General features: G+C 42.1%; 1 protein-coding gene across 2 annotated transcripts; it reads right to left on the reverse strand.

Annotated features, from left to right (window-relative positions):
- Positions 1-456: 456 nt before the first annotated feature.
- On the reverse strand, positions 457-11,230 carry LOC111954891 (voltage-dependent calcium channel gamma-4 subunit). 2 transcript variants are annotated; one of them, XM_070436104.1, is made up of 6 exons: positions 11,150-11,230; positions 7,874-8,139; positions 7,159-7,386; positions 4,013-4,096; positions 3,276-3,416; positions 457-2,673 (listed from the first exon to the last, which is right to left on the reverse strand). In XM_070436104.1, the coding sequence occupies exons 2-6, from the start codon at positions 7,902-7,904 to the stop codon at positions 1,856-1,858; spliced, it is 1,302 nt and encodes a 433-aa protein (XP_070292205.1). In that variant the 5' UTR covers positions 7,905-8,139; positions 11,150-11,230; the 3' UTR covers positions 457-1,855. The 2 variants fall into 2 exon arrangements, with proteins under 2 accessions (XP_070292205.1, XP_023830578.1); XM_023974810.2 differs by lacking the exon at positions 11,150-11,230 and adding an exon at positions 8,263-8,346.
- Between the last annotated feature and the right edge of the window lie 1,283 nt (positions 11,231-12,513).

Consider the following 12,513-nt stretch of genomic DNA (forward strand, 5'->3'; position numbering starts at 1 on the left):
GTCCCAGGCTATATGTTTTGTATCTCCAGCTATATGAATGGAAAAGATGAGCACCATGTAATTACCAGATATGCGGTGGCAAACATTTTGACATTTATTTGTTATATTACCATCTTGGTTAGATGTTAAATAACACACTCCACACAACACATTTTCATATATAAGTTTATTGAATATATTTTTTGTGTTTCTTTTTGAGGCTCAGAATTTTGTATTGCTTAAACATCACAAATGTCCTTAGTTTGATTCATGTGCAGTAGAGTAGAAATATCATGTACCATGGAGAGATTGTTGTCTTCTTCACTTACAGGATCACAGCCCGCTAACCTCAAAGTAGGCTCTTTAAAGCAGCGGTTCTTAACTGGTTTTGCCTCGGGACCCAAATTAAACCAGGTTGTCCCAGTCGCAACCCAATATTCGCATAGTGTAACCCCCCCCCTTAATTTTTTTTTTAACATTTGGAATGTATTTTTCATGCTAAGGAAATAAGTCAAATTTGCCCATATTCTTGATGAAGAATGTTGATGATGAAGAAAGCTCACTGGTTTGAGACCACAAAATCAACCAAATCCGCTAAATAGCCCTGCTAGCTCTATTTTGAAAATACTATGTTTGAAGAAAAATATTTCAGAAATTCAATTGTTTAATCACTTACTACCTGGTTTTAGTTGTTTAAGTTCAGACTGTGACCCATTCGACCCCAAATTTGGGTCGCGACCCATCAGTTGAGAATCGCCGCTTTAAAGAATAACATTAAGAATATATACCATCGCTAAAATAAATAGGTTTATATAAAGTCTATAATCTAATACACTTGTCATAAACAATAAAAAAACACAGATTAGGCTATGTTGGTTATATCTGTATTAACAAACAAAAAAATTGCCTTAAAAATAATAACAATAAGTATAACAATAATAATAATAGTGGCTATTATTATTAATAATAATAATAAAATATATTTAAAATAAAATATAAATACAATATTACACTCATATTTGCGCACATGCTTCCCGCCTGACACCATCAGATTAAGTGTGATGGAGCTAGATATCAATGAACATTTTCAACTTTAAAGAAATACAAAAATACAAAAATCATAGTTCAAAATGTACAAATTTACCCTGCATTTACGATTACGAGAATAAAAACAACAGCAATGTGATAATATTCAAGAAGTTACAATCTTTACACTCTTTTAACCTGGCTATGATAATCAAGCACTCGGAATGATAAGACACCCCAAAGTTTACCACTATAGACATATTGTGCATTTCAAAATGAAAATATACTCAATAATATTGTTAATAATACATTTGATATTCTAGTCAGTGGAATAGATGTATTCATAGTAGTCAAAAACAGACTGAGATGGAGTGATAGGGCAGGGAATGGTCAATTATTCTCTTTCAGATATCTTACATTTTTCTACAGCCCTTTTTGGTAACACTTTACAGAAGCCCTGTCATACAGTCCTCAAAATATCAGTGTCATAAGCAGTCATAAACACGAATACATTAGGTAGTCAAACACTAGTATGTCGCATACAGCAAGTATGTGCAAGCTACCTATGCAAGCTAACTACAGAACTGAGGCCACTGTATGAGCCGTCATGACCATGTTAAGGCAGTTGTCATGAATTTACACTAGTTGTCGTGACTGCTTATAAAATCCGCAAAGTCATTGTTACGTATGGCAGCGAACAGTAGGCTTTACCAGTAGTGAACTGTAAAGCATTACTTGTTAAGTCATTGTTATGGCAGCGAAAAGTAGGTTGTGCGACAGGGATTTACTGTAAAGCGTTACCCGCCATTTTGCCCTCCACCTCCATGGCTCTTGCTCCTATCTCCGAGGCTCACACTGGCGTGGTTCTCCTGTTCAGCGTGTCCGAGTCGGTGTCCCTGTTCCGTTTGCCCCCCAGGCGGTCCAGGGTGCCCATTCCCCTCTCTCTCTCCATGGTGCCAGTGGGCAGAGGTGGCTGCTGGGTCGTAGGACCGGAGGATGACAAGGTATTCAGGGGCGCAATGGCAGTGGCTCCAACGGCGGAATTCTGGCCCGCCGCAGAGAGGTTGGACTTGGAGAGAGAAGGCAGCGTGCCGCTCATCATCACCCCCACTTCCTCTTTGGGGAAGTAGTTGTGCAGCTGGTAGAGGGAGGCCCGGTCCACGGTGCCATAGAGGGGGGGTCCCCCGCCACCAAGACTCCCCATCTTGGAGTCCCGGGTCAGGGTATACATGGAGATATCGCCCCCTACTCCTCCACCAGCATGGTGCGGGTTTGGCAGGGTGGCCACGGAGAAAGGCGGGGCAGACGGCGGTAATGCAAAACTCTTGGCGCCTGTGGGTGAGGTGTCGCAGGGGGAGCGTGGCGGGTCGGAAGAGTGCGAGCTGGAGCGGGAGCGCCGGCGGAAGCGGTAGCTGGGCAGGCGGAGCATGGCGTTCGTGGTGCTCTTCAAGAGTTCGGTGCGAGAGCGGCAGCGCAGCTCCTTGTTCTTCTCGATGTAGATGTTGACGGCCAGGACACCCACCATCTCAGCCAGGATGAAGGAGAGGCCTCCGAAGTAGAAGGACCAGCCATACGAGTAATGCCACTTCTTGTCCTCATCCTTCTTGGGCGAGATGTCGCTCAGTGCCGCAGAGATGTACACGATCACACCGATGATGTTGCTGAGGCCTGGGGGAAAGAGAGAGAGGAAGTGAGAGGTGTTAAACGCTATGTGAGATTATAATATAATATGCCATTGATTTTCTCTGAGTTTTTCCATAGGGGGGTGGGGGAGCCATCTCAACTTGATTACTTCTCTTGTGTAATGTCTCATTGACCCATATCTCCACTCAGGAGGTAATTTATCCCATAATACTAAATTAACAATCTTTATCCCTACTGCTGTGTTGTGCCTCGTTGACCTGAGTCTCCACTCAACGGATGATGTATTTGGGAAATCTAAGCCGCAACCAATATCATTAACATGAAATGAGTTGTGAGGAGGGGAAAACAACACAAAGGTGAATATCATGGATGGATGAAAGGATGAGGAACATCCTTGATAATAACACTATTTACCAATTAAAAAGGAGAATTAGTTCAGAGACCGTTGAGAACATTTAAGGCCGAGTAGGGCTTTTGCATTCCATCTGAACAAGAGGAAAATAAATATGGGACACCATCGAGCATGATTTTAACTCCAGGACTAGGCTTCAACTGTGTCCAGGAAACCATCCCCATGTGTACTGAGTAATAGAGAAACAGTCAAGACCAAGACACCAGCGCCTTACCAGCAGCCACAAACAGGATGCCTCCTCCTAGGATGATGTTCCTCTTGCTCTTGTAGAAGCTGCTGGATGCAACACACATCGCTCCCATCAGGAGGAGTATAGCACTCAGGATGGGGAAGATACTGGAGGCTCGGACCACACCTGCAGACGGATGGGGGTGAAATTGTCCTTACTTGCTGATCTAAGGTCAGTTTTATGTTGACAGTGGTTGGTGGTTATAGTTATCATTTGGGGATCCTAGATTCTAGCTGATCCTAGATATGTGCCTATGGGTATCTTCTACCTGGAGCTCTGCTTAGATATTACTTCCTATCCTCTGATAATATTGGAAGCGACTGCAACCTTTGATGTCATAACCTGCTGAGCGTAGCAAAAATATATTAAAGATGAATGATTAAAGCTGAAGTTGTGAAGGTGACATTTCAGGCTGCATATGTGACTGTCACCATCTGGAGTAAAGTAATGTGCTACAATAAGCATTTACAGTATTCTGTAACACCTTACATAAATGAATAAATCTATCCTACATTTTAATTCCAACTAATGTTCTGGTTTGATTGGAATATCCTATTGCTTTGTCATAATTCCCTCTGTCAAATGAGAGATACTCATTGAGTTAGCTTACTCATAACCCTGCACCTGGGCATTCACCGCTGCCGTTTCCCAGGTTTTTCTTTTCAATTCGACATCACGTCTCTCTAGTGACATCCTCCCACTGCCCACGTCCCCTTACTCACGCAGGAGATACTCTGCTGCATCCTGATCATAGTCTGCATCGTCCGGGAAATGATTGATCTGAGAACACACCCCTCTCTTCAGCCCTGAGAGAGAGAGACAGACAGACAGAGAGACAGAGAAACGGACAGAGAGATGGACAGAGAGACAGAGAGAGAGAGAGAGATGGACAGAGGGACAGAGAGACGGACAGAGAGATGGACAGAGAGACAGAGACAGAGAGAGAGAGATGGACAGAGAGAGAGAGAGAGAGAGAGAGATACAGAAAGATTGGAGAGAGATTAGGGAGTATTAGAGAGAATCAGATATCTAGGGCTTGGTGTTTGGACACATTAAGTATTCATTTGAATCCCTTTCCAAGTCGGTTAAAATAGCTCATACACAATGTATTTTTCATGGCAGTCATATGAACCACAACCCCCCCCCCCCCCCCCCCCCCCTGTACTCAGAAGAAAACAACAGACTAAATCAACAAAAACGTTCTATAATAATCAAGGAGCCATAATCAGTGGTTTCAGTATGTTGAGCAGACACCACAAATATGATATAAAATGGCTGTGTTGTTGTCCTCTCTTGTTGAAGCTGTCTATCGCAAATGGAGAACCACTCCATCCGACTATCACCACTGACTCATCGCTCATAATTGTCCTCTTTGACATTCGCTAGTCTCGCATAGCCATACCTCCACAATCACGTCATTGTCACGCCTGGTTCTCGATGAGGCTAGTTTCTCGCAGACGGCAATAGGTTAGATAAGCAGCTCTTGAAATGAGCCTTCTCCTACTGACTGTCTGCCACTGCCCACTGGATGTTCTCTGAATCAGTGGAGGCTACTTAGGGGAGGACAAATCATAGTAATGGCTGGAATGGAGTGCTATCAAACACATGAAAACAATGTGTTTGATACCATTCCATTCACCCCATTCCGTCCATTATTATGAGTCATCCTCCCCTCAGCAGCCTCCACTGCTCTGAATTCCCTCATCCAAGTCTCACTGTGTCGTACTCCTGCTCGTCGAACATCTCATTCCAAAATCATGGATATTAATATGGAGTTGGTCCCCCCTTTGCTGTTATAACAGCCTCCACTCTTCTGGGAAGGCTTTCCATTAGATGTTGGAACATTGCTAGGGGGACTTGCTTCCATTCAGCCACGAGCATTAGTGAGGTTGGGCACTGATGTTGGGTGATTGGGCCTGGCTCGCAGTTGGCGTTCCAATTCATCCAAAAGGTGTTAGATGTGGTTGAGGTCAGGGCTCTGTTGAGGCCAGTCAAGTTCTTCCACACCGATCTCAACAAACTATTTCTGTATGGACCTCGCTTTGTGCATGAGGGCATTGTCATACTGAAACAGGAAAGGGCCTTTACTGTTGCCACAAAGTAGGAAGCACAGAATCGTCTAGAATATCACTGTATGCTGTACCGTTAAGATTTCACTTCACTGGAACTAAGGGGCCTAGCCCGAACCATGAAAAACAGCCCCAGACCATTATTCCTYCTCCACCAAACTTTACAGTTGGCACTACGCATTGGAGCAGGTAGCGTTGTCCTGGCATCCGCCAAACCCAGATTCATCCGTCGGACTGCCAGATGGTGAAGCGTGATTCATCACTCCAGAAAACAAGTTTCCAATGCTCAAGAGTCCAAAGACGGCAAGCTTTACACCACTCCAGCCGACGCTTGGCATTGCGCATGGTGATCTTAGGCTTTTGTGCGGCTGCTCAGCCATGGAAACCCATTTCATGAAGCTACTGACGAACAGTTATTGTGCTGACGTTGCTTCCAGGGGCAGTTTGGAACTCAGTAGTGAGTGCTGCAACCGAGGACAGACATTTTTTATGCAATACGCGCTACAGCACTTGGCGGTTCTGTTCTGTGAGCTTATGTGGCCTACCACTTCGCGGCTGAGCCGTTGTTGCTCCTAGACATTTTCACTTCACAACAACAACACTAATAGTTGACCGGAACAGCTCTAGCAGGGCAGAAATTTGATGAAATTACTTCCTATGACGGTGCCACTTTGAAAGTCACTGAGCTCTTCAGTAAAGCCATTCTACTGCCAATGTTTGTCTATGGAGATGTCATGGCTGTGTGCACGATTTTATACACCTGTCAGTAACGGCTGTGGCTGAAATAGACGAATCCACTAATTTCAAGGGGTGTCCACATATTTTTGTTTATATAGTGTATCTCACTGAAGAAAGCATCATAGCGAGCTAAATAAATTCATACATTGTTCCCCTGGCCTGAGAGGATGGAAGTTCAATATGTAACTAGATGTAGAAGGCGAATGTTAACTATATACTGAACAAAATATATAAATGCAACAGGCAACAATTTAAAAGATTTTACTGAGTTCCAGTTCATATAAGGAAATCAGTCAATTGAAATGAATTCATTAGGCCCTAATCAATGGAATTCACATTATTGGGAATGTTGTTCACAGATACCTTAAAAAAAGGTGCGTGGATCAGAAAACCAGTCAGTATCTGGTGTGACCACCATTTCCCTCATGCAGTGCAACACATCTCCTTTGCATAGAGTTGATCAGGCTTTTGATTGTGGCTGTGCGAAGTTGCTGGATATTGGTGGGAACTGGAACACGCTGTCATCCATCCAGAGCATCCCAAACATGCTCAATGGGTGACATGTCTGGTGAGTATGCAGGCCATGGAAGAACTGGGACATTTTCAACTTCCCGGAATTGTGTACAGATCCTTGCGACATGGGGCCGTGCATTATCATGCTGAAACATGAAGTGATGGTGCCGGATGAATGGCACGATGCCATACACCTGGTCTGCGGTTGTGAAGCCGGTTGGACGTACTGCCAGATTCTCTAAAATGACGTTGGAGGCGTCATATGGTGGACAAATTAACATTACATTCTAGTGGACATTCCTGCAGTCAGCATGCTAATTGCATGCTCCCTCAACTTGAGGCATCTGTGGCATTGTGCCGTGTGACAAAACTGCACATTTTAGAGTGGCTTCAGAGACTTCAGATCCACCCAGACACACACACACACACACACACACACACACACTGAGCCATTCATCTGACCCCACCAAAACTCTGGAAATACACTGGACCCCCATCACCCCTCCCCCTCCACACACCTCCCCACACACGTCTAGTCCTCCCCTTACCCTCCAGACAGCAGATCCTCCAGAGGCCAGAGTGTGTGAGGGCTCCAGGGTCTTTCTTGTCCTTGTTGTTGGGGTCGTCCTGAGAGGAGTTGGCCGTGCTGTTGCAGATGAAGGCCCGTGCGTACAGCCAGTAGTCCGTCCCAATGGCCACAGCCATCAGGGAAAAGGCTGCAAACGCCCCCAAAGTGGTGAGGACAACCTGGATCCCCTTCTCCCACCACACCATGACTGTGCCGGAAAGAGAGAGAGAGAGAGAGGGAGGAGAGAGCGGGATGGAGAAAGAGAAGGAGAGTTGGTGAAATAGTAAGGACGCCTGAAAGCTAGAAATCAAGCGCATTGTCTTGAATGGTGTGGATTTGTTGGTTGTTTCCAAGGTAACAACCGATAAAACAAAATGTACCTGATATTGAGCTGTATGTCAAAAACCGTGTGTCTCGCTTTCATTTCAATTCAATAGAACTTTATTAATCCCAGAGGGCCAATTACAAAAAGGCATTGTCAGTGCTTTGTCTTTCTGATGACTTGTAATTGTTTTAATACAAAAGCCAATTTCGAAAAAGGGCAAAAAGACTTCAGTCTCGTCTAGTTACAGAATAATGACTTGGGTAAATCATATTGTTGTCTTTTGAATCCAGGCATCTGTTAAGTGTGTATTTTCCTAAGTGTGTGTGTGTGTGTGTGTTTGTGCGTGTGTTTCTAGTGAAATGTGTGTTACCTTGGGGCATGCCTCTGCCTTTTGCCTCCATGTCTGCAGCTTGCTGTTCCTCGTCAGTGAAGAGTGCGCCTTCAGAGTCCCCTCTGTCCAAGCGGCATCCATCGACCGCTCTCCCTCTCTCGTTTCCTCTCTTCTCTCTCGTTCCCCTGTTCTTCCTCTTTCACACTCTCTGGCTCGTCTGTATGTGAGCGTGGATCCGCAACTCAAGGTTCCGTCCCTCTTCTCAGTGGGTGGTCATGGCACTGGCAGGCATCTCAGTGTTGCTCCTGTGGGGAGAAGAAGAAAAAAGAAAGGATGAATAAATTAATGTGACGTGAGAGGGAAGCCAAGTAAAATGTTCTTTCCGAACCTTACAAAAAGATAAATCATTAATAAAATTGGGTTTGTACATTCTGCGATGACAGACCAGAAAGGAAAGAAGCTGATCCGTTTCCACATTTCACACTGAGAGAGGGATATATAAAGCAAGAGGGAACGGGAAAGAAGTGAGAGAGCGTGCTCTATCCATTGCCATGGCAACAGCGAATTCCAAAGTCTAGGACGGAACTGAACACGGCGAGCGAGAAGCGAGTGGGGGGTGAGGGGCAGTTGAAACAGCTGAGGGGATTTTGCCGACATTAAACCAAATATAAGTACCAATGCTGAAGACCTAAATATAATGTATATTTTTAATAGAGTGAGTCATTTAAAATCCATGATAAGTACTAAGCTAACATATGGAATTGTTTTAAGATGGTCATATCATGGATCATTTAGATATTAGATTTTTTATTTTAGGACCCCCTGACTAGCCTATTTAAATAAAAAAACATACAAAATATATTGAATTTGGCCTTTACCACCACAGCCCATAGAAATACATTCATAAATGTTAAAAAGACAGTCAAAAATGTGTCATAAGGAACAATGTTTTGAAGTGTCTGTCTTATATATAGGACATTTTAAAAAGCTGGGATTTTTTAACATTTTAAACATATTTAAACCCTTATTTTTGTTGGCACAAAACTACCTCCATACTTCCATTGTTTTGTATGGGTTACTTTCAGACTAGTGGGGGTCATAGAGCATCGTGTTCGTGAGAGTCTCCCCTTTCCATAGTGGGGTTATATTAGTTTGTCGCTCAAACGGTTCGTACACTACAGACGTTTTTGTGAGAAGACCGATTTTCGGGATGTCTCATGGTCTGACAAACAGCGCTGTAGCTCCGCCACCTTCCACCGCCGACACTGAAGGCCGCCACAGACAGATGCGGTGAATTGAGACGCAGGCCATACAAAAAAAACTGATTTAAATCTAGCTTAAATTGACGGATATTGATGGGGATTTTTGTATTATGTTACTTAGAATGACGCACGGGTGCGTATAGACTCTTTAAACTGTACTGTTCAATTAAGGAAGTAATCAAGAACATTCTGATGATGACAAGCTCTTCGGTCAGTATCATTATTTAGTTGAGCTATCACATGCTGTGTGTGTGTGTGTGTGCATCTTTGGTATCATCAACTGAAAATGTACGTACAGTATGATTAATGAGCAGCGAATACAGTTATGTTTTACAGTAATTACCTACAACGCAATTGTTTCTTTATTACATTCTTTGATGGATGCAGTATGCATTAAATAATTCCGTTTACTGCAGTAGGAGCATTGTAATGAGAATATAATAGACGAAAAGTTGGGTGATAGTCATCTAACAGTGGTTTATGACTCACAATTTCAAACCAAGTTTCTTTCAAAAAATAAAGTTAGTTCAACCTATACCAGAACCCACTGAAACTCGTTTGAATCATACACAGATGATTTTCCTCCATGTCAAAACCAATAGAAGGTGTTTGTTTCTATAGTTGTTCCTGTATGTACTGTTTAGAAGCAAGTAACCCAGATGCACAGATATGGAGGAAATGTTGCCATCGGCAACATAAACACAGAAGACGATAAATGAAGAGATCTAGTTCAAGGACCAACCAGAACCGCATACTGAAATGCATGAACATACAGCTATGGGGTATATGTGGCATTAAATGATGAGTGATTGGGGAGATTCAGTAAGAATATAACATTGTAGAGTGAACAAAAGGTATGGGCCAAAACAACAAGAGGATAACCTTGATATTAATTGCACTCAGTTGCATTTCTCCACACTGTGTGTATTCAATTTCATTAAAAACATTGTGCACACAGACACACACACACATACATGCAAAAGCACACAGAGATACACACTTCCCTTATATTTGGTCTGAATCCTGAACAGTCACCTGATTTACATACTGTATTTACTGACAGTAAAGAAGAACTGTCTGGCAAAAGTTGAGGTGAGGCAAGGAGCTCTGAATACTTAATGTGTGTGCGTGCGTGCATGTGTGCTTGAAATCATAAATCAGAACCATTGCATTGATATGGCTATTGCTATCTGTGAAAAGAAATGCACAACCCCCTGGTTAAGCTATTATGTCGTTATAATCATTGGCAATTGCTGCTGAAGGGACAAGAACATGTATTGTATACTGAAGCGTCATAGAAAGCAGAAGCAAAACCATTGTATTGATTAACCGATGAATGTACACGGACCAAGAAAGCCGACAAGTGGAGGTCTGGCTTAATGTAGAACTTCCTCTGTCTTGTTGTCTCATTGTCCTCACTCCAGTCTTTACCACAGTAATCAGTTACTTTCAATGGGTTTAAACAGGGGTTCTCGTTTTTCATCAGTTCTAATTTTCAGTCAGTTGACCCAATGTTCTTTTGTGTTTATTAACACAAATACCACTTGCGACACCAGCAGAAAGAGAGAGAGAGAGAGAGAGAGAGAGAGAGACGCTAGGTTAAGAAACCTGACAAAATCAGATGTAAAATAAGATGTTGAGTTATTAACAGCTTTTGAGTAGTCTCTATTCAGTCTGAACACAGTTGACGCACAATAGGAACATTTGAGTGCTTTGCTTACGTAAATAGTCTCAAGGCTATTGATTTGGACATAGCTGTCATTGTACCAAGTAGGCTACATTTCTGTGTAAACATAAAATAAATATGTATTTTCTAAAATGAATAAACGCAATATTGTTTAAAAAACATATAGGTTAAGTATGTGCTAATACTGTAAAAGGCTAATACTGTTAAACATGTATACTAGGTTAATTATGTATAGTGCCTGGAACTGCTCTGCAAACACTTAACGTCCGCATCCCTCATTTTATCATGCAAGTATAACAGTATTACATACTATCCTTATTAGAATGATAAAGATTATTACGTTAAGAATATTGCTCAATGTTTTACCTGTAATTGTTGAACTTCTGCAGTGGTGACGGTGGACGGACTCTGCATGCGAGGCATGAGCAAGAGACGTAAGAAAGAGCCGTAGACATTGCAAGAATAGAATGAACGAAACGACGTCGAGGGATGTGGTGGGAGTTGGAGTGGGAGAGTGAGTGAAAAGGGTGTTTTTGAATAATAGGTCAAATCCATAGGTCAAATCAGACGTTCAATTCCTTCATTATAACAGCAATTCTAATATACATTATTGCATGAATTACTAGCCTATAGATTTTTGTGTTATTATGAAAATAATATATCAAGGTTTATTATAAAGGGGGTGAAGGGGGGTTATATGAACGTAATGCCAGTCTCAAGTCTTTAAAAAATATAGATATACTATGCTATAGGATTAGCTATATAAAATGCATAGACACGTTTGACAGGTGCTACTGTGACAAAGGTTTGAGAAAGAGTTTAACKGAAAAGGTTTGTATCCAATCATGTCCAAGCGCGCCAATTTTAGCAGTGAAGTCACGAGACAGCTTCGCACACCTGTGCAATCAACTTGTTACGACAGGTGTCCTCACTATTTCCTAAAGAAATCAGCCAACAGTTTCTAATTTGATACCGAAAAACATTGAAGCCAAGAAGTACATTAACATAAGTATATTATATTATGACATCAATCACTATCGTTCACCATACAGAACATAGAATTAGGAATTAGAATACTAGAATGTCCATTAACATTCTTATGTTGGTCATTGCCAGTGCTGTGATGAGATATTTTGTAAAAATTATTTATTTACCTGCCCTGTATGTTTGTCAGGTAGCCAGTAAATTATAATTAACTGCCAATATGCCAACATTCCATTCAAACAGTGCTTTCAATCCGCAGCCATGCATTGGCTGAAATCATTTGGACTTGGATATAATAGCACTCACAGCTTTCCAATATTTTTTTTGTTTTTACATTTACGGTCCGTTTCTACTGAACAAAATATAAACGCAACATGTAAAGTTTTGGTCCCATGTTTCATGAGCTGAAATAATATATTCCAGAAATGTTCCATATGCACAAAAAGCTTATTTCTCAAAAATGTTGTGCACAAATTTGTTTACATCCCTGTTAGTGAGCATTTCTCCTTTGCCAAGATAATCCATCCACCTGACAGGTGTGGCATATCAAGAAGCTGATTAAAAAGCATGATCATTACACAGGTGCACCTTGTGCTTGGACAATAAAAGGCCACTCTAAAATGTGTAGTCTTGTCACACAACACAATGCCTGAGTGATCAAGAGAATCATATCTGTATTCCCAGTCATGTGAAATCCATAGATTAGGGCCTAATGTATTTATTTCAATTGACTGATTTCATATGAA

This window comes from Salvelinus sp. IW2-2015, linkage group LG30, assembly GCF_002910315.2.
Source record: "Salvelinus sp. IW2-2015 linkage group LG30, ASM291031v2, whole genome shotgun sequence".
NCBI classification, from domain to species: Eukaryota; Metazoa; Chordata; class Actinopteri; order Salmoniformes; family Salmonidae; genus Salvelinus; species Salvelinus sp. IW2-2015.